Source organism: Diabrotica virgifera, chromosome 10 (genome assembly GCF_917563875.1).
Source record: "Diabrotica virgifera virgifera chromosome 10, PGI_DIABVI_V3a".
Classification (NCBI taxonomy): Eukaryota; Metazoa; Arthropoda; class Insecta; order Coleoptera; family Chrysomelidae; genus Diabrotica; species Diabrotica virgifera.
In genome coordinates this window covers 48,038,407-48,061,864 of record NC_065452.1, presented here as the reverse complement: position 1 = coordinate 48,061,864, position 23,458 = coordinate 48,038,407, and the positions used below count along the sequence as shown (strand labels likewise).

Here is a 23,458-nt window from a genome sequence, read left to right as displayed (position 1 = left end):
CAGTACTGAACGTTGGGTTTCATATTGGCTATCATAATTTTATTCACTGCAGCTCTGAAAAGAGACATGATGGACCGAAGCCATGATGTTCTTCTTCGACCGAGACCTCTCTTTCCACATATCGCACCCTCAGTAATATAAGGGCTTAGCTCAAAATTTGTGTTAACTGTGATTTTAAATGATAACGGCACAAAATGAAATTCTCTACCGGTTAGCGCTGACAGAGGGAGAAAAAGAACATAAATGGTTCGGTATAGCTATTTGTATAACAAGGGAAGAAAGTGCTACTTTTCCTCCCGAGAATGAAGCTTACTGCCCGACGCGTAGCGGAGGGCAGTAATCATTCAAGGGAGGAAAAGGCACTTTACTCCCATGTCATACATATGGTTTTTCCACCTTCCTCAAATAACAAATCATTTTTTCATTTTTACTGAATTTATTTATGTAATTAACCAACAAAATTTATTAAAACTAAAACTAACAAGTAGGTACAATATAACTGTCAACTGTCAAATATAAGTCAAATTATTAATGTAAACATTGTTAAATCAAAATAACAATTTACTGTTTTTTACCATTCTGCAAAATACAGGGTGTTTTTTAAATAAACGTTAAAATGTATAGATACTTACGTAATAGAAAATAGATATTGTACAGGGCGTCAATAAGTTATATTTCATGAATGAAATACCATGACGTCACTTTTACTTTTCCTCCCTAGGGAGGAAAAGTATAACTTTGCTCCCTACAATCAGGTCCGGAAACGTATACTTTCGGTAGAGATAGGTGGAAAAATATATTTGTTGTGCCTCTCTATCACTCTCCCCGGCCACCTCTGGTTTTTACTGCTACAAGGGAGGAATCAGTAACATGTCTTTCTATGACGAAAATCCTGGTTAGTTTGTATTTTAACATTTTGTATTATAGAGAATAGTTTTTAGTTGAACCGTTATATGATGCAAAATATAATAAATAAATGTGTCTAATTCATAATAGATCGCTATTTGGCATAAACAGTGACAGTATTAATAATATAAGGAATCAAACTTAAACATTTCCTTATTTCTGTTATGATTTTTTGTACTATATGGGACTAACTTAAAAGTATTTTTTTCAATTACATGTAATTAATCTTCTTCTTCTTTTTCTTCTTGACTGGCTTTACAACTCGGGGTGAGTCTTCGCCGCATCCACTATGGCCCTCCATCATCTGCGATCTTGCGCTTCGATTTGCCATTGTTGTACCCCAATCCTAGATAGATCGGTTTCAACATCATCCTTCCATCTTTTTCTGGGACGGCCCACTGATCTTCTACCGTCTGGTCTCTCGAAGAACACTGTCTTTAGCACTCTGTCTTCCTCTGATCTTACTACATGACCTGCCCATCTTATCCGATTAGCTTTTATATGTCTGACGATGTTTTCAGTACCATATAGAGTCACCAATTCAGCATTGCGGCGCCTTCTCCACTCTCCTGTCAATTCATCTCTTTAAGGACCAAATATCATTCTGATGACTTTCCTTTCAAATATCAGCAATTTACTTATTTCTCGCATATGTAGAGTCCATGTTTCACTCCCATATGTAAAACTGGGCGAATAATTGACATGTACAGTCTTAATTTAGATTGTCTTTTCAGCAGCTTAGATCTTAATAATGATGATAGGGAGTATAATGCTCTATTTCCCGCAGCTATTCTTGCTGAGACCTCTTTTTCTATGTGATTGTCCTCTGTGATTACTGCTCCCAGATATTTAAACTCTTTTACTACTTCAAAGTTGTGGTCATTAATAGTTACGTTCTGTCTAACTCTTGGTCTTGGATTTTTGGTCACCAGCATATATTTCGTCTTCTCTTCATTTATTCGAAGGCCCAGGTTACCTGTTTCCTCCTCGAGCTGTGAAAACACCTCTCTTACGTCTCTTGTAGAATGAGCGACTGCATCTAGATCATCGGCAAAGGCCAACAATAGTTTTGATCCTCGATTTGCGAATCCCCCTGTTAGTTCAGACGATATTTTACTTGTTGCGTATTCTAAAGCCAAATTGAATAGCAATGGTGATAAAGGGTCTCCTTGTCTAAGCCCTGATGTTATACTAAATGGCATCGATGTTCTGTTTCCTATCTTTACCTGTGCATATGAGTCTACCACGCACATTTGAGTGAGCTGCACTAATTTTCTTGGTATTCCCATTTCTAGCATTGCTAGCCATAGTCTGCTTCTTTTTATCGAGTCATATGCTTGCTGGAAATCTACGAAGATTTGGTGTACATCTCGGTTGAATTCCCAGTTTTTTTCTAATATTTGTCGGATGGTAAATATTTGATCTATTGTTGACCTTCCACTTCGAAAGCTGCATTGGTAGTCGCCTAGAATATCTTCCGAATACGGAGTGAGTCTCTTTAGTAAGATAATTGATAGAATCTTATACGCTGTACTAATAAGCGATATGCCTCGGTAGTTTCGGAATTGCTCTTTATTTCCCTTCTTATGTATGGGTATTATAACGCTTCCATTCCATTCTCTAGGTATTTTCTGCTGTTGCCATACTCTGAGAATAATGTCAGACAATTTTTGATGTAAAACGTTTCCTCCTTTTTTTATCAATTCTCCATTTATACCATCATTTCCTGGTGCTTTGTGATCTTTAAGACATGCTATTGCATTCTTTACTTCTTGGAGTGTTGGTGGTGGTATTTCCACATCTGCAGAATGAAATGTAGTCTCTGATTCCTCCATCTCACTTTCAATATTTAGTAAATTCCGAAAGTATTCCTTCCATCGCTCTACGATTTCTGTTTCCATCATTATTAGTTCACCTGCTTCATTTCTCATAGCTTGTGTTACCCCAACATTTCCACCTTGTCTGACTGTCTTCACTTCCCTAAAGAATTTTCTTATTTGATTCCTCTCGCCACTTATTTCCATTACCCGTATTTGCTGTTCTATGTAGCTTCTCTTTTTAGTTCTGAGTAGTTGCCTTGTCTGTGCCCTCGTTCTGCGAAAATCTGCTTTGTTCTCATCTCTCAAACCATTTCTGTTTTGGGCGAGTCCTCTTTTTCCCAATGGTTTCTTTCGCTGCTTGTTCTATCACTGATGCCACTCGCTGCCATGCATCTCCTAGGTCTACATTTTGGTCTTCCTCTCCCAGCAATTGAAATCTGTTGCTTATGGCTACTTGGTACTCCAGTTCTTTATTTGGTGTTTGAAGAGCTTCTATGTCACATCTTACTCTTTGTTCTTGTTGCTCCATCTTCTGTACTGATATTCGTGTTCTCAACTTTGATTTTACAAGAAAATGATCACATGTAATTAATGGAATTTTTATTTGTATTAATTTTGTTCTCATTGCTATTTGTAGTGCAATGATCAAGTAACAAATCTGCCAAATTTCACATTTATAACTTAAATAATAAGCATGTTATTTACAACAATAGCTGTAATTTTGGAAACCAGAATCTTTAAACGCGATTTCCCAAAAATCTACTTTTTTGAATTGTGCCTCTATATTAATCTATCTGTGCCTCTATCTATCAAATATCCAAAAATCCTTTCCGATTATCCAACCCACAGGAGTAAACCTAATGCACCAGAAAAATCATTGGGGAAGGCAACGGGAAACCACTCCAATTATTTCTCCCGAGTAAAGTTAACATGGCGCAATCCAAACATAATCAGAGTATTACTGATCATGGATCTCGGAAACCAAGATCCGGCAGGGAAGGGTGCGCACCAGACTGTAGGGCCTTCCCGGTCGTCACCACACGAAACCCCTACAATTTAAAAAGTACGACAACTTTAAAGATGTCTAGCAGTACAATCAGATTAGGCACATGGAATGTTAAAAGCCTCTATGCAGCAGGCAAGCTCAGTAACTTAGTTCAAGAGGTTAAACGCTTAAAAATTGATATAATGGGCATCAGTGAGCTCCACTGGCCTGGAGCGGGAACATGTGAACAAAATGAAGGCACACTATACTATTCTGGAAGTGTAGAAGATGACGTACATCATAGGAATGGAGTTGGCATATTTATAACATCTAAATTCAAGAAATATGTAAAAAATTTTGTACCTGTAAATTACAGACTAGCGATACTCCAATTAAATAGTAAACCATTTAATGTCAATGTTATCCAGATATATGCCCCTACTTCAGAAAAGAAATATGACAATGATGTTGAATCATTCTATAGTCAATTAAAACAGACACTTAACAATCTAAAAAGGAACGAAATCACATATATTATTGGAGATTTTAACGCGAAAATTGGTCAAGGACGAAGATCTGACCTGATAGGTGGATATGGACTAGGGGAGAGCAATGAAAGAGGCGATAGATTATACCAGTTCTGTCAAGAACATGACATGATAATCGCAAATACATGGTTCAAATTACACAAAAGAAGATTATATACATGGAAGGGACCAGGAGATAACTCGCTTCATATAATTAGAAATCAGATAGATTATATTCTAGTAAACAAGAGATTTAAGAATGGTGTCAAGAGATCAACGACATATCCTGGTGCAGATATCGGTTCAGACCATAACCCTCTAATAGCTGACATCCAAGTGAAGCTCAAAAAAGTCGAAGAAAACCCCAAAACACCAAAATTACATATATCAGCATCCAACAAAACGCTAATAGAAAATGACCTGAATAAGCAGCTAAAGAATTCAACAAATGAAAACAATACAGAAATATGGAACACGTTTAAAGATCTTACCTGGAAAGTAATGGAAAAATATACGACAACGATGCAGAGGCACAAAAAACAACAATGGATGACTGATGAAATCCTGGAATTGATGGAGCAGAGAAGAAAACTGAAAGATAACAAAACAGAATACAAAGAAAAACAAAAACTAATTAAACAAAAAATAAAGGTAGCTAAAGAAAAATGGATGGAGGATAAATGCAAGGAATTAGAAAAGTTGAATGAAAAACATGATACGTTTAATATGTTTAAAAAAGTTAGAGAAGTAGCTGGTCTTTATTATAAGAAAACTCCACATACTATAACCGATTCGTCGGGAAAAATGATAATAGACGAACACGAAATCCGAACTACCTGGTATAATTATATAAATGAACTGTATAATGATGATAGACCCGAAGAACTGGACACTTTAGATGAAGGTGAAGGACCAGAAATACTAAAATCAGAAATACAACATGCTATAAAATTGGCAAAAAACAATAAAGCCGTTGGTCCCGACAACATACCTACAGAAATGTTAAAGCTCATAAATGAGGAAAACATTGGAATACTAGTCAAACTTTTCAATGATGTTTATTCGACTGGTGATATCCCTGAAGATTGGTTAAAGTCCGAATTCATAACCCTACCAAAAAAACAACGTCCGAAAAACTGTAGCGACTATAGAATGATAAGCCTTATGAGCCACACCTTGAAAATCTTTCTACGTATCATCCACAGTAGAATCAGAGATAAATGTGAAGAAGACCAGGATGAAACAAAATTTGGCTTCAGAAATGGACTGGGAACCCGGGACGCACTCTTTGCACTAAATGTGTTATTGCAGAAATGCCGAGATCAAAGGAAAGACGTCTTTGCTGTATTTATTGACTATGAGAAGGCCTTTGATCGAGTACAACATCACAAATTAATTAAAATACTAAAGGATAAAGGAGTTGATATTCAAGATGTACGAATCATAGAAAAATTATACTGGCGTCAAACAGCGACAGCTTGCATAAATGGAAAATCAACAGAAATATGCAAAATACAAAGAGGCGTCAGACAGGGTTGTATACTGTCCCCACTGTTGTTCAATTTGTATTCAGATAGAATATTTAAGGAAGCGCTGCATAATTTGGAATGGGGTGTGAAGGTTAATGGAATTCTGATAAATACAATCAGATATGCAGACGATACAGTTATTTTAAGTGATGATATGAATGGATTACAACACCTTTTAAATGCCATTGACAGAGTGGGAAAAGAGTTTGGCCTAAATATAAACTGTTCAAAAACAAAGTACATGGTATTTAGCCGTTTGGCCCATCAAGATTCACGGTTATATGTTGATGGTCATATGATTCAAAGAGTACCCAGTTTTAAATATCTTGGTTGCCATATTACTGAACAACTAGATCCAGATAAAGAGATAAAATGTAGAATCGAGATAGCCCGCACGACATTTTTAAAAATGAGGTCATTCTTCTGTAATGATACCTTGCAACTTCAACTTCGAAAGCGCATGATTAAATGCTACATTTGGTCAGTCCTCTTGTATGGTGTCGAAGCATGGACATTAAAAATATCCACCATTAACCGTTTGGAGGCCTTTGAAATGTGGCTGCACAGACGTATTCTAAAAATACCATGGACGGCTATGCTGACAAATGTGGCAGTCCTTAAGAGAGCAAATGCTACCCGTGAGCTGCTTGATAACATCAAATATAGAAAGATGGCCTATTTATGTATAATATTCTTCAACTTATTATGATGGGTAAAATCGAAGGACGCAGAGGAATTGGTAGAAAGCAGGCCTCTTGGTTGAAGAATATCCGGGAGTGGACAGGAATAAAGAAAGCAGAACACCTATTTAGAATAGCTCGAGACAGAGACAGTTTCGCCATGTTAATCGCCAACGTCAAGGGGACTTGATAGGGCACGTTAAGAAGAAGAAGCCTCTATATTACCGAAGGTGCGATATGTTGCGCTGAATAATAAGATCGAGAACTCCATATTACTATATGTGTCACATGGCATAAACGCAATATACTTTTTTCGATTTTTACTATTTTGAGTTGCTATTTTATGAGTAATACCTCTTTATTTGTTACTGTCAGCTGTCAGTCCAGCTTAGGCGTAGCCTTTTTCAATATTTCGAAAGCTTGAAGTTTATTTAATAGATATTTTATAGATATTCGGGAAGAACTATAGAGGGATATAAATTAATGTCACACATAATGAAAATTAGGAGGGGAGTTGGTCAAGGATGTGTTCTGTCGCCCCTTCTGTTTAATCTTTACTCCTATTTAAAGAGGCACTGGACGATTCCAAGGATGGAGTGTCAAGGTGAATGACATATATATATATATATATATATATATATATATATATATATATATATATATATATATCAACAGCATCAGTTACGCAGATACGGTGTTAACCCTTATACGGGCAACACATTTTACTTACGTAACCGGGCAACTCGGGTCCGTTGGGCCCACTACTGTTCTTGAATGTACTATTCATATTTACCCGTATATTTCTAATATTCTTTTTTGATTTTTTTTATTAAAGTCAAATTTAAATTATCTAGATTAAAAAAAAGGTGCTACTATAGTATGCGGTCTACCTCGAGGGTGCGATCTATCTGAAGGATTTGCACAAAATAATGAAATGCAAGGAAACTTTTGTAGAAAAAATATTTATTCACAAGTAATAAACATTTGGAGCCAAATAAAGACTACCTTGATATGGAACAAGTTGCTCATCTACCGTTATGTGTTTTTCTGGTAAATAGTATTTCTGAAAGTTTTGGTTGACTTGATTCCACACATCGCGTATTGCTGCTAATTTGTCGTTCCTTCTTCGTTCAGACCTCGTGTCATTATCGTCAGATCGAACAAATCTTGGCAAGTTTTTGAATCGTTTTAACCCCATGGTAGCTTTAAATATAGTAGGTCCATAAAACTTACTCCAAAGTATATCTACATTATGGATGTTGGCACTCAGGTGCCCTGCAGTTAGTAGTAGTCCAATAGAGGCATATAGCTCTGTAGAGTTGCAATATTTCCAGTTCTCTATCCCTAGGACTTCTTAGGCTTCTTTATTTGTACACTTCACTATTTCGTTCACAATTTTTTCGTCCACAAAAAACAAAAGGAATCAACAGGATCATCTACACTTTAACCAGGGACTAACATTTTTTTGTGCACTTTGCTTTTCATTATGTCGCAGTATCGCATACGTCCTGTCGGTTGTGGTTAAGTCTTCCAGTTAATTCCATCGTTAGTTTCAAAAATTACACACTCTGAAATCTTGGAACTTGTAGCTACACATTCTTCTTCATTATCACTCAATTCTACTTGCTGATCATCCTCTTCACTTGCTTCCAAAAGATGATTCTCAATTTCAGAGTCACTTTCAATGCCACCTACTTCAGGAGATTCTTTATCATAGGAATCCCATAAATTATTAGCAATATCTTGCAGTTCTGCAGCTGATAATTGTTTTCGGGACATTTTATTGGCACTATCTACTTTCACTCTAATTCAATATAATTTTAGGAGCTTAGTTGTCGGCACTAACATCGATATCAAACGACTGATAGCAGATGCACTATTTATTTAAAAATATGTGTAGGTACCTACCTAACAATATTATTGCATTCCAACAATGATTATCAGTTTTTAAAATTCATTTAGAATAGATATAACACCTATTGTAAGCATATCTTTGATGTTCACATCAAAGAGATGTTTGCATTGTTTGTACACGTTTAGACTTTATTATTAGATTTCCGGAATCATAAAAGTCGTTTAGATAATCCACAAAAACAATACCTGACTGCTAGTTTAACTTCTGTAACAAAGATTTAGACTTTAGGTATAAATACAAACAGGGTCCGACGGGCCCGTGTTGCCCCTTTACATGACAAAATTCTTTCGACGCAATAATTTCAGAAATGATAATGAATTTTTTGAATAGCTAATGACTATGTTGAAGGAAACATACTTCTAAACAAATTCAGTGATGCATAAAATTCAATAATTTTTTTATCAGTTTATGATAAAAGAATTGGCGTCTCGGGCCCGTTGGACCCACCTTGCCCGGATAAGGGTTAATTGCGGATTCCGACTTAAGTATACAATGACTCATAGACAAGGCTAACTCGACCTGTGAAGCAATTTGGTATGAAAGTACCCATTAAAAAAACCAAAGTTATGTAAATCCGAACAAACCAAAACGTATTTCAACCTTGCACAATAAATGGGCACATTTTAGAACAGGTCAATAGATTTAAGTACCTGGGATATTGAATCTATAGCAACCTGAATCCTGATCTAGAAATAAGATCGAGATTAGAACAGGTCAAAAAATCTGTAAATCAAAATATTGCTTTGTGATTCTCGAATAAAACTCGAAAGTCGACTACGTTTATCAAAATGATACCTCCTGTCGACTCTTCTCTATGCAGTTGGGACATGGACCCTTAAAACATCAACCGTAAATAAACTGGAGGCATTTGTTTGAAATGTGGATCTACCGGAGAATCCTCAAAATTTCATGGACATCGCATATCTCAAACGAAGAAGTACTGCATAGAATAGGCAAGGAAAGACAACTTTTCAACACAGTGAAAGTTAGAAAAATATCATGCCTAGACCACATACTGAGCAATAATAAGAACCAATATGCTCAACTTATAGTGAAAGGAAAGATCGAGGAAAAGAAAAGACAAGACTAGGAAGGAAAAGACTATCGTGGCTAAGAAACCTCCGACAATAGACAGGGCTCAATTTTGAACAGCTCATAAGAACGGCTGAAGACAGAGAAGAGCAATATGATAATATCAGCAGAATAAATACCCACTACGATGTAAAATTGAAATTGAAAATAAAATAATAAAGCAGGAAGCAAAGTTTAGATATCTGGGAATATATATATAACTACTTACGAAGCTGTTTAAGAAGAAGTACGACAACAAAGCTTAAAATCAAATAAAGCGACGGGATCTCCTAATGACACAATCTGGAAGAACAAACACCTATGACAAGACATAAAAGCAAGAATCTATAAAGCAGCAATTAGACTTATATTGACATACAGGGCAGAGACAAAACCTGACACATCTAAAACCAGACGACTACTAGAAACAACAGAGATAAAAATGCGTCGACGAATATCACGAAAAGTCTGTTGAATAGGGAGAGAAGTGAAAACATAAGAAAAACAATGTAGAACACATAAATTACTGGTTAACAAAACGGAAACAGGAGTGAAACGAACACATTACTAGAATGGCAGTGGATAGGATAGTACGAATAGTACGAGATAAGTCACCACTTGGATGAAGAAGTATTGGAGACCAAGAAATAGATGGCGCGATAATTTAAACAATTTAGGATACTAATATTGAAGAAGAGATAGTCTTTAATGACTACATACAAGAAAGAAGAAGAAGAAGATGGTTCTGTAACAACAATAGAACTCTTCAGAACCGCTGCAGATAGAGTAAAATGGACCTTGATGATCGCAAATGTTCTAAAAGAATGAGGCACGCGAAGAAAAAGAAAAATATAAATTAATTTAAATTTCCCCCCTCAAAAATGGTAAAAACTATAATTACAGCGGACGTTTAGCAACGATTCCCATAGTATTGGAAAAAATACCTACAATAAGCAAACAATTTGGAAAATAAATATTAACCCAAAACCCATTTAACTTCTAATTAGTAATGCTCGGAAAAATTAGAAGACGCCACCAAGTTAATGATAAAAAAGGTAATAAAAGAGGTAATTTTTCTATGGGCCAATTGGTTTAGTTATGTAGTGAAGTAATGTGAATGTTTTTTATAATTTCTCTTTTTTATGATTTTGTAAGTATTTTTTCAAGATTCTACAGATATTTGAAGTTTTTCTTATTTAAAAATCTGCATTTATCATATTTGACTTTATTACTTAGTTACTTGGTGTCGTTAGTTGACGCCTTAACATTCCATTAAGCACAATTCTTTATCTCATATCTGTTAGTTTTGAGCTTTTTTGGCGTAAAATCTTCCGAACCGTATAGCATAATTTAAAAAATGCAGTACTTTGGTATAAGAATGGAGTATTCTTAGGGCACGTTCTCATGACACGAGCTTAACGCTCGTTTTGATAACGCGCGATTACAACTACATACATTTTACTTGAGACCGTTCTCACGCCAACGCGCGTTTTAATAACCTAAAACGCGCGTTAGCATGTGGACGGTCTCAAGTAAAATGTATGTAGTTGTAATCGGGCGTTATCAAAACGAGCGTTAAGCCCCTCTCGTGTGAACGGGCTCTTAGTTCAAAAATATAGATCCATGTTGTTTTGCTAAAAAATGGTTCACTCTTTTTAGATAGTTATCTCGTTGTTAAATTGCGTTAGGTTTTTTGTTAAAACCTAGGAATTTTGTGCAGTAAGATGAATCGTCATGCAACTTTTTGCATTCGATTTGAGAGAGTGTCAGGCAATTTTGTGAATTAAATTAATCTACGACAGAGATTTTTGTGCATAGGAAAATGCATGTTCAAAGTGCATTTCGAAGCCATGGAAAATGAAAAATTTAGAACTCGTAAAATATTGACGGTAGTGAGTTCAATTTTTATAATAGGGGAATTTTGGGGGTCGCTGAGCACGAGTTTTAGGACGGTAATGTCTCCAGGCACCTGGTACCCAGGATGGAACTCGTCGCTTGGAGTTTTACGTTATAATCATTCAAAATCAATGAATAAACATTAGATTACATTGAGCTATTGTCGATATTAAGTATTTTTTGGTTTTTTATTTGGGAGTGTATTTCTCGAGATATTAGACCGTTTCTATAATTTTCCTATGGTATCACGGTATCATGATAAAATCGTTTTTTTTTTTCGATTATAGCGCCATATATCCACAATTCGAAAAAATTTCTCAAATAAAAGTTGCTCATTTTTACTTAACGAATACAAATCTGCTATAAAAATGGGGGTTTCCATTTAAGATTTTAAAGAAGCTCGTGTTTGGTGTCATTCGATAGATTTTTGAAAAATATTGAACACGTATTTTTCAGATTTTTGATCCAATATTTATTTCGCGAAATATTCGACCGTCCCCTACTATAGGGACGCCCTGTATATATATGTTACGGACAATAACGTAAATCTGGTCAATAACTTTATCCGGTCAATATCGACAATGGTTCAATATAGTGTAATGTTTATTGACTGATTCTGAATAATTATAACATAAAACTCCAGGCGACGAGTTTCACCCTGGGCACCAGGTACTTCGGAGACCATCACCGTCTGAATCGGTGATCACCATGAAATTCGTATTCAGCGACCTCCAAAACCCCCGAGTATAAAAATTGAACCCATTTCCGTCAATATTTTCCGAGATTTTTCATCTCTTCGAGATGCACTTTGAAAACGCATTTTCCTATGCACAAAACATAGTCTCCAATAGTCTCCAATAGTCTCCAATAGTCTCCAACATCTCCAATGGTGAACATGGTCTCCAATTAATGTGGAGACTGTGCAATCATGTATGGAAAATCAGCAAATGATCCAGTGATTGGTGTACCGCACTATTTACTCCCATTCATAAGAAAGGCGTAACCACAAAATGTAGTAACTACCGGACCATCTCACTAATTTCACACCCAACTAAAATTCTGTTGAGAATCATCAAGTGTCGCATGCAGACATACCTAGATAGACAAATACCACAAGAACAGGCAGGCTTCGTGAAGGGTAAAGGCACAAGGGAGCAAATTCTTAATATGCGATAACTCATTGAGAAAGCACGAGAATTCAAAATTCCGATGATCATCTGCTTTCTGAATTATCAGAAGGCATTTGACTGTGTAGACTGGACAGTTTTGTGGAAAGTTCTACATGAGATGGGGGTTCCTGATCATCTGTCAGCTCTGGTGTAAAGCCTATATGAGAACAGTGAAACCAGAATAAGAATTGAAAACCATAAATCCGATCCTTTTAAAATAGGTAGAGGAGTCCGACAAGGATGTATTCTATCTCCAAGTCTTTTTAATTTCTATGGGGAATATATAATGAGAAAAGCACTCGACAAATGGAATGGCGGTATTTCTATCGCAGGAAAGAAGATCTCAAATCTCAGATATGCAGATGATACAACATTAATAACTGCATCCGAAGAAGAAATGTCCAGTCTGCTGCAGCTAGTGGAATCCGAAAGCAATAGCTGTGGTCTCAAGATCAATAAACAAAAACAAAAATTATGATAGATTATTCAAATTCACTTCAGACAACAGGAGCCTTAGACCAGTTTGAAGTGGTTAACGAGTTCAATTATCTAGGATCCTACATCAGTAATACAGGATCTTGTGAAACAGAAATACGTAGGAGAATAGGCATGGCCAAAAACGCTATGAGTCGATTATCGAAAATCTGGAAAGATCGCTCCTTGTCGAAGAACACCAAAATAAGATTAGTACGTGCCTTAATTTTTCCCATATTTAATTACGGATCCGAAACATGGACAATGAAATCGGACGACAGAAAAAGGACTGACGCCTTTGAAATGTGGTGCTGAAGAAGAATGCTTCGGATCTCATGGACGGAACACAGAACAAATCACTCAATCCTCCAAGAGCTTAATATTCAGACTCGACTTTCCTCTATTTGCCTCTCCACCGTCTTAAAATTTTTCGGCCATATTACAAGAAGAAGTGATGATAATCTTGAGAGACTTATAATTTCGGGAAACGTTGAAGGGCGCAGAAGTAGAGGTCGCTCACCTACTCGATGGACGGATCAAGTACAGAAAGCCAGTGGAAAAACATTCTCTGAATCCATGAGGGAAGCTCAGGACAGAAGTCGATGGAAAGAGATAGTTGCTCGTATTATAGGGAATCACGACACTCAGCAATGAGGAAACGGCTGAGGAGGAGGAGAAGGATGCACAAAAATGTTTGCCGGAGATCAATTTAGTTCACAAAATTGCCTGACACTCTCTCGAATCGAATCCAAAAAGTTGCATGACGATTCATCTTAATGCACAAAATTCCTAGGTTTAATGCTTCGTTGCCTCGCCTATATACGTCCAATTAATTTCGGAATCGAAACTTGTACTCTTCTGCGTTAAAGTTCAAAAGTTCGGCAATGTGAAAGTACCCCATTTTTAATAACTTTTCCTAATAATTATACCAATGACCCTGAAAGTGCCAACGGTCGATGACTATACATAATTAAAAGGAAACTAAACTGCTTAACGAATGTAGTCATTACGAAAATTGCTTCATTTCAGTTATTTATTAAAATTTAAATCATTTCCTAAATTAAATATTTTATAACATTAATCTTTTGCCCTTTACAAATATCTTCTCTACGGAACACAAAAAGAAGTATGGAGAATGATCAGAGGACAATGAAAACAGATGAACGGTTTAAAAAAAATGAAACACATTTAGAAGGTAACATGGGCAGACTACTTACGATCTCTATTTGCTAAAGGCGACGATAATGAACCACCAGTACTTGAAGTTACAACAAACGAAGAAAGGTAAAGGAAGCATAAAGAAAATTAAAAAATAGAAAATCTCACGGAGAGAATAGAATATCGAATGAACTACTAAAGTTTGGAGGACAAGATCTACCTAAACAACTATTAAAACTAATGCAAACAATAATAGAACGAAACAGAATATTACTAGAATGGAGATCAAGCATCCTAATACCTCTCTTCAAAAAAGGGACAAATCGGACACGGAGAATTATAGATAAATTAACTTGTTATAAACACAACATTAAAATAAACAACTAGTCTAGTCGCAACATAGGAGGTCCCGTGGGCACTTTTAGGTCGCCGCAATTTGATGGTGGTATTATAGGTTTTTTGGGTCGCTGAATCCAATGGAAGTGGTCTGGAAGCCCAAATGTGGTGCGTTTAATTGTTTTTAACAAATTATGGTAAAATTAGGTGTTTTTCAGGAATTATTAGAAGCCCTGTAAATAAATTGATAGTGTTAAGGTTTCCTCTGGTGTATTTTTGGTCGCTGAATCAAATGCGACTAGTCGCGATTACTCAAAATGTGTTCTTATTTTGTTAATAACAAAATAATTTTTTAGTCGCTGAAAAGCTCGAACTGCGTTATCCACAGCAAGTTGTAGTCTTTTTCATAGTATTTTTATACGCAAAATCGATTGTCACTAGTCGTGATAGCTTAAACCACGTTCCGACTTTGTTATTAATAAATTATTACAAAAATAATGGTTTATAGTACGTTTAATCACGATTTTTACTCTAAATTAAAAAAAAAACTACCTAGAATGACATGAAATTTGGCATAAACGTAGCTAACATGTCAAACAAACAAGTGATATTGTCCCGATGTGTGCTTTTAATCTGGGGGTGAGTTTCACCCTGTTTCGGGGGTGAAAAAAGAAACCTTTAATATAAGTCCGAAATTGGATAAACTGATTAATTCTAAGCAACTTTTGTTCTATACAGTTTTTCCACCAAGTCAATACTTTTCGGGTTATTTTTGTTTTTTTTTTTGTGGAAAAATCAACATATTCACTCGCAAATAACTCGAAAAGTATTGACTTAGTGAAAAAACTGTATAGAACAAAAGTTGCTTATAATTAATTAGTTTATCCACTTCCGGACTTATTTTAAAGGTTTCTTTTTTCACCCCCGAAAAGGGGTGAAACTCAGCCCCAGGGTAAAAGCAGATATCGGCACAATATCACTTGTTTTGTTTGACATGTTAGCTACGTGTATGCCAAATTTCATGTCAATTTAAGTGGTTTTTTAAAATCTAGAGCAAAAATCGTGAGTGAACGTACTATAAACCGTTATTTTTGCAATAATTTATTAATAACAAAGTTGGAACGTGGTTAAAGCTATCACGACTAGTGGCAATCGATTTAGCGTATAAAAATACTATGAAAAAGACTACAAACTTTGCTGTAGATAGCGCATTTCGAGCTGTTCGGCGAATAAACGATTATTTTGTTATTAACAGAATAAAAACATATTTTGAGTAATTGTGACTAATCGTATTCGATTCAGCGATCAAAAATACACCAGAGAAGATCTTAACACTATCATTTATTTACAGAGCTTCTAATAATTCCTGAAAAACACCGAATTTTACAACAATTTGTTAATAACAATTAAACGCACCACATTTGGGCTTCTAGACCACTTCCATTGGATTCAGCGACACAAAAAACTTATAATACCACCATCAAATCGCGGCGACCAAAAAGTGCCCACGGGATCCACTATGTTGCGACTAGTCTAAACCAAAGTGATAACAAACAGACTAAATGATATTATAATATTAGCAGAAGAACAACAAGGTTTTAGGTCGGGAAAATTATGCACCGACGCTATATTTATGATGAGGTAAGTTCAAGAGAAATAATGAGAATACGACAAATCGGCATATTTATGTTTCGTGGACCTTAAGAAAGCATTTGACAGGGTCAAATTAAAGAACATTATCCATTTGTTATACTCAAGATAGGTACCTCTAGGAATAATCAAAACGATCTAAAACATCTACCAGAGCAACACAATAAAAGTAAAAGTAGAAGATGAACTAACTGACCCAATTGAAGGTGGCAATTGGATAAGACAGAGGGTTTTCCTGAGTCCTTTATTGGTCAACCGGATCATGGATGAAGTAAAAATAAAAGAAAGAACTAAAAAAAGGTAGCCAATGGGAGAAAAACAACTTAAAACAATCTGCTATGCAGACGATGCAATATGATCTCAAAATGAAGATGATTTACAACGTATGCTGCACCAATTTAATATAACCGCCAGAAAATTTAAGATGTTAATATCCTCAAAAAATAGAAAATGCATGGTTATGACAGCAAATCCAGTACGATGTAAATTGGAGGTGGAGGGTCAGATAATAAAATATGTGATGGAGTTAAAATATATCTAGGCATCCCACGATCTAGATACGGAAAGCTCGAAACAGAAGTAGAAGATCAAGTGAATAGAGCAAACAGAGCCGCAAGTTGCCTGATTGACACAATATGGAGAAATAAAAATATCGGAAAAGAAATGAAAGGCAGAATTTACAAAACAGTCATCAGACCAATAATGACACACGCGGCAGAAACACGACCTGGCACAGAGAGGACAAAAAGATTTCTCGAGACAGTGGATATGAAAACCCTTCGAAAAATCGATGGTAAGACTCTATGGGGCAGAGCTAGAAGTACAGATATACGACGGAGATGCAAGGTGGATAACATTAATAACTGGGTAAGAAACAGAACAATAGAATGGAATGACCACATAAGCCGAATTACAACAAATAGAGTAGTAAAGACGACGACGGATACGGAAAGATGAAGATCCTATTTCCCCAATAGGAAAACGATCAGTGGAAAGACCATGGAAGAAATGATGGAACGACAACTTACTGGAGGCATATTAAACAGACAGAGCCATGTCAAACAAAAAGAAGAAGAAGAAGAAGAAGAAGAAGAATAAGAAGAAGAAGAAGAAGAAGAAGAAGAAATATTTACTTGTTCATCAAGAATCATATTTATAGTACTAGAAAATTGAGAACACATAATCATTCGCTTATCATTGACGTATATTTTTGACCACGATATTTTTTTCCTGCCTTGACTACGTCAACCTTTAATTTTGCCTCAATTCTTTCTTCTTTGAAGTGTTAATAATTTCAGTTTGTTTAGTCGTTGTTCTTATTATAGGCTCATTCATTTTTCTGGACCTCCTCCTCATTCATTGGGCCCTTGTGACAGCAAGGGATTTTCCCACCAGAGTCGTCATTTGGTCTGTTGGAGATTTTCCTTTTGGTCTTCGGTCTTCCACATTTTCTTTTATTACCAATAATTCCACAGTCCCTGTTCTTTCGTCTATGTGGCTGAAGTAATTTAGGCATGCTCAGTGTACTTTTTAATACCCTGTCTTTTTTATGAAGCTCTTCCATAATTGACAGTGGATCTGGTTGCATTTCTCCTGCAAAGAAGTATGTGGTCGTTAGCAGATCACATTTTTCGTCATCTTTTAAAGGCATAGGCGTAACCAGGGGGTGGTTTTGGGGGTTATAACCCCAGCTTTTGGATGTATTTTGAGCTCTATACGTTTAACACCATTATTATTCCATACCACCCAGAGTTCAAGTAGATGTAACCCCACCCCCTTAGGATCATCCTGGTTACACCTCTGTTTAAAGGGTCTTCCTGGTGATCTAGTATGTATATGATGAACTTAAAGATCTTGCTATTCGGATAAGTCACTCGCAATCCATTCGTTCATCATGCTAGTTTCATTCCATCGTCTCTGTCTTTCTCATCTTACAATAGCCTGTATTTTACAGACGTTTGCTGTAATGATTTTCCAGTAATTAATCTCAACGATCTTATTTCTAACGTTCAAATTATTCTTTTTTTCTTCTATATTCGCTATCGTTTCTATTGCTTATGTCATTATTAGGCTTATACTTGACTTACAGCGACGAAAGCTACAGTATTACAAAATGGTGAAATTGTATAATTTACAAATTAAGATAAAACACTTACGTGTGTGAGGTTGCAGCAAAAAGTTCGAAGTTGAAGTCAAAAATGGACAAAAAGTTCCTTTGTGAATCTCCTTTAAAAATCATAAACCACCCAGGCAAACTAAGTGTATAATCGTCATGTGGCAATAAAATAATTAAAAGTATTTAAGGACAAATAATTATTAAAATATACATATTAGGATGAAAAATATTACAAAGTTCTCACTTTTGAAACCACATGGTGAATGAATGAAATACCTCAAGGTAATGTAGGTACCTAATGTTACACCTTATGTAATGGTGTAATAAATAAGCTGTCTTCTCTATAATATAATATACAGTCGAACCCGCTTATTAGAGTACCGGTTATATCCCGGTTTATGGAGTATACATTCGAGGTCCCGAAACCTTTCCATTTACTCCTTAATAAATTTATCCGTTTATTGGAATACGTATTAATAAAGCAATACCGCTTATAAGAATATTTTTCAGGTCAACGAATAAAAAATGTTTACCTACAATTTCGAATTTCCTAAAAATTTAAATTATGTCTTGTACTATGGTTTCTCGCCAAGGGCTTCTAAGGCCTGTAGTGCTGTTTTATTTATATTATTTGGGTTTGTCAGATAGGTAATAAATATTTTATTGCGTTGTTGTGAGTACCAACTCAATCGTTTACCGACAAATTCAGTCGTAAAATAATTTCCTTTGTCTACAAACTATACATAATATGTTATAATATATTATATTATAAAATTTTTAAGAAAGTTATAAAACGTTTTCAGGATGGCCAAACCATTGTAAATTTTTCTAATTTTTATAATTCAGAGCAACAAAAGTGACTAGTATTTTATGTAACAAAAAACAAGCTCCAATTACCGATTATTTTTAAACGCTTTTATTTAGTTCAATAGATTGCGTCAAATCTTTGGATGTTAATTTGACTACCTTTTCTTCCATGCAAATGAATGAAAATTTGCAGATATATGCATTCGCGGTGACAATACACGAATAGACAACAAAAAATTTTTGTTTATGTTTATTAATTGTTTAAATAAAAAAAAAAACGATTTTAATGGAAAAAGGCCTAAATTCTCTTGTTTTTTACAATGTAGAAACTTGAAACTTTTACGGATGGTAGCTAATGATATAACCTATACATAATTTCACTTTTTACGTTAATTGTTTACGTTATGCGTCATAAATAAACAATAAAGTTTTAAATTTTGAACACTCATATATTTGTTTATAGAGTACGATGCCAGTGAAAGGAATAAATTCGTTATTTCGTAAAAAGGCGACTTGAACCCTGGAATGCTACCTGGGGTACACTTGTACCCCAACCTTTTTTGTAAGTTACACCAATTTGCAGTAGTGGGTGTAGAAAATATGAAAATAAACTTGTGAATAATAATATAATAAAATATTTTTGTATACAAAATAAATTCTTAGCATGTTATCTTAAGATTGTTTTTGTCATAAGTTCTTAAAACATACATATATAAATATTTTAGGTCGATTTTATTTGGGGTACCACTGTACCTCGATGTAGCAGATTGAGTTTAGAAAATAAGTGTAGCAATCCAGGGTTAAGGAAAAATCCCGAAAGAGGTCGATTTTATTTTTAAATTACGATATTTTGGCATATATGTCATACTAGTGACGTAATCCTTCTGGGCGCGATGACGTAATCGATGATTTTTAAACGCTTTTATTTAGTTCAATAGATTGCGTCAAATATTTGGATGTTAATTTCTTTCCTTTGATTATTTTCTGTTCCTTTTCTTCCATTCAAATGAATGAAAATTTGCAGACATATGCATTCGCGGGAACAATAAACGAATAGACAAAAAAAAATTTTGTTTATGTTTATTAATTGTTTAAATAAAAAAAAACGATTTTAATTGAAAAATGCCTAAATTCTCTTGTTTTTTACAATGTAAAAACTTGAAACTTTTACGGATTGTAGCTAATGATATAACCTATACATAATTTCATTTTACGTTAATTTTTTACGTTATGCGTCATAAATAAACAATAAAGTTTTAAATTTTGAACACTCATATGTTTGTTTATACAGTACGATGCAAATGAAAGGAATAAATTCGTTATTTCGTAAAAAGGCGACTTTAAGGAAAAATATCGAAAGAGGTCGATTTTTATTTTGAAATTACGATATTTTGGCATATATGTCATACTAGTGACGTCATCCATGTGGGCGCGATTACGTAATCGATGATTTTTTTAAATGAGAATAGGGGACATGCGATAGCTCATTTGAAAGGCAATTCAATTCTTTATTCAGTAATGTAAAAATTTATATAATTATTTGTACAGGGTGTCCAAAAATAATTTTTTAATTAAATTATTTGACAAAAAGAAGAATGTATGTAAGTTATTTAACTCAGAATATATTTTACAATTGCCCGTAAACAGAAAAAATGTGTATTACAGAAATAAACATTGCTTTTCGATTAAATTAAATATTCAAGCCAGCTCCCGCCAGCCAGCTGCCTCTTGGAAGTTTTAACATTCAATTTAAGCGAAAGGCAATGATTATTTGTGATATAAACATTTTTGTCTGGTTTATGACAGCAGTAAAATGTATTTTAATTTAAATTTAATAAATTACACACATTCTTCTTTTTTTAAACGCTTTTCTTTAGTTCAATAGTTTGCGTCAAATCTTTAGAGGTCAATTTGCCTGCCTTTTCATCAATGCAAATGAATGAAAATTTGCAGACATATGCATTCGCGGGAACAATACACGAATAGTCAATAAAAAAAATTTGTTTATGTTTAATAATTGTTTAAAAAAAAACGATTTTAATGGAAAATGCTTAAATTCTCTTGTTTTTTACAATCTAGAAATTTGAAATTTTTACGGATTGTAGCTAATGATATGAACTATACATAATTTCACTTTTTACGTTATGCTTCACAAATAAACAATGAAGTTTCACATTTTTTGCCGATTCCGACTACTTTTTATGTTTGTATATCATATGTTTTATATACATATTTTAATAAACATGACGATATATTTTAATGTTTGAAAAGTGTAAGACTAAAAAGTAAAAAATAAAAAAATATGAAAAAAAAAGTTTTTAGGAAACGCTTTTCTTTAGTTCCGCGTGACTAAAATTATAAATATTAAAAAATCAACTAAAAAGCAAAAAATAAAAAAAATTGAAAAAATCCAACACATTCGTTAAAGAAAAGCGTGGGGCGAAAACCGTTTTTTCGATGAAGATGCCCCACGCTTTTCTTTGACGAATGTGTTGGATTTTTTCAATTTTTTTTATTTTTTGCTTTTTAGTTGATTTTTTAATATTTATAATTTTAGTCACGCGGAACTAAAGAAAAGCGTTTCCTAAAAACTTTTTTTTTTAATATTTTTTTATTCAAGACTAAATAAATAATTTTGTTATTAAGTATATTATGTATTTTAATACGAAAATTTTTACATAATCTATATATTACATACATTTCATATTAATTACTTTATGCATCCACATAATATAATGTAATTTGGTTTTTTAATAAATACGTTACGGTATTGTATTATTGACATAAAAAGACCTAAAACCATATAAATATACATATTAACATAGTATGTACTATTATTACGTATATTCGGTACACTTATTACGGCTAGCCACCAATGATCGGTTATTAGAACATCCCGGTTATAAGAATATTTTTACTTGGCACGAAGACTATTCCAATAAGCGGGTTCGACTGTAACTGTAAATTTTAAATTAATTTGACATTTAATTAACTAGACAAGTAATTTAGAAATTTTCAGATTAATTGAGCAGATCAATATGCATTTTTCATGGAGAAAAACGTTTCGATAAAGACTTACCATACATCCCAGGTCTTCATCAGCGTAGAGCCCCGGAAAATGTTTCTGGTCACCACAGTAAAACGAAGTTTCTGGTAACTCTACTCTGGAGGCAAAGTTGTCATCAAAATTCTTATCATATCCTACAGGATAATACTCCTTGGGAGCATTCATAACCTTCCCGACGCTATTAGCATACTTATTTACATATCTGGGAGTGGTTGGAGAAGGTTTTGGTTTCACCGGTAGCTGCACTGGTTGCTGTATATCCATATCGTCATTCTCATCGAAGAAGGTATCGTTGTGAGCAAACATCTGATTCGTTGGTGACGCTATGGAGTTCATTTGAGGTATAATCTCATTATGTGATGTAGCAGATGTAGGAAGTATTCGTACTGCGAAGTTGTCGTTACTGTTTTTCTTTTGGGCATGCATCTGAATGTTCTTTTTCGGTACAGCTATGACAGCCATTATCTCCGTGTCAGAAGGGTTGCCGTAAGTACCTTAAATAAAAATTTAGGAATAAACGACTGCTGATATTACCATTAATAAATAAAAACCGCATTACAGCAATAAACTTTCTCAATTTTTTCTTTTTTACTTGATAAAAAATGTGTGTTTATAGGTTACGTTTTCATATCTTAACGTAAAAATTTATTAAGAACGAATAAACAACGAAAAAATTTGGCTAATCACATGAAAACACTGAAAATCATGTCAATCTAGCATCTCATTGGCATGGACCTACCTCTCCTCCTTTTATCCATTATTTGATTATGTATGTATTTTGTAATTTCCGCCTTAGAATTTTTCTGTTTTTTTTTTCTAGAGACAACCTACCGATAGATTTAATAAAGGCCGACGCAAATGAATCAGTAGAAATGTTATACAAACTCTTTAACAAGAATTAGGTCAAACGTGGAGCTACCAAAAAAATGGAACAAGGGTATAATCATTGAGATGGAGAAAGTATTTTGACAGTTTATTAAATTAAGAATTTGACAGACAGCCTGTGGAGTTAACGGAGACAATAACAGCAATGGTTACCAGAATAACAAACGAGGAAGTGGCTCAAGCGCTTCAAAAAATAAAGAAAGGAAAAGTAGTCGGACCAAATGATATTCCTGGGGAAGTATGGAGAGCATTAGGAGAGAGAGGAATAAGTTGGCTAGCAGGTCTATTTAATAGAATTATGGAAGTTGGACAAATGCCAGACGAATAGAGAAGCAGTATATTAGTACCTGTCTACAAAAACAAGGAAGACATACAACAATGTACAAACTACAGGGCTATAAAACTACTTAGCCACACCATGAAAATATGGGAGAGAGTAATTGATAGACGGATACGTGAAGAAACCG

The 23,458-nt window shown here is 34.5% G+C and overlaps 1 protein-coding gene across 2 annotated transcripts in view; it reads right to left on the bottom strand.

Moving 5' to 3' along the window:
- Positions 1–23,458, bottom strand: part of LOC114330741 (uncharacterized) — a 209,322-nt gene that overhangs the window by 7,537 nt on the left and 178,327 nt on the right. For both annotated transcript variants that reach the window (XM_050663739.1, XM_050663740.1), the window contains one exon: positions 22,119–22,600. In XM_050663739.1, the coding sequence (XP_050519696.1) occupies positions 22,119–22,600 (482 nt within the window). The remainder of the gene's footprint in view (positions 1–22,118; positions 22,601–23,458) is intronic.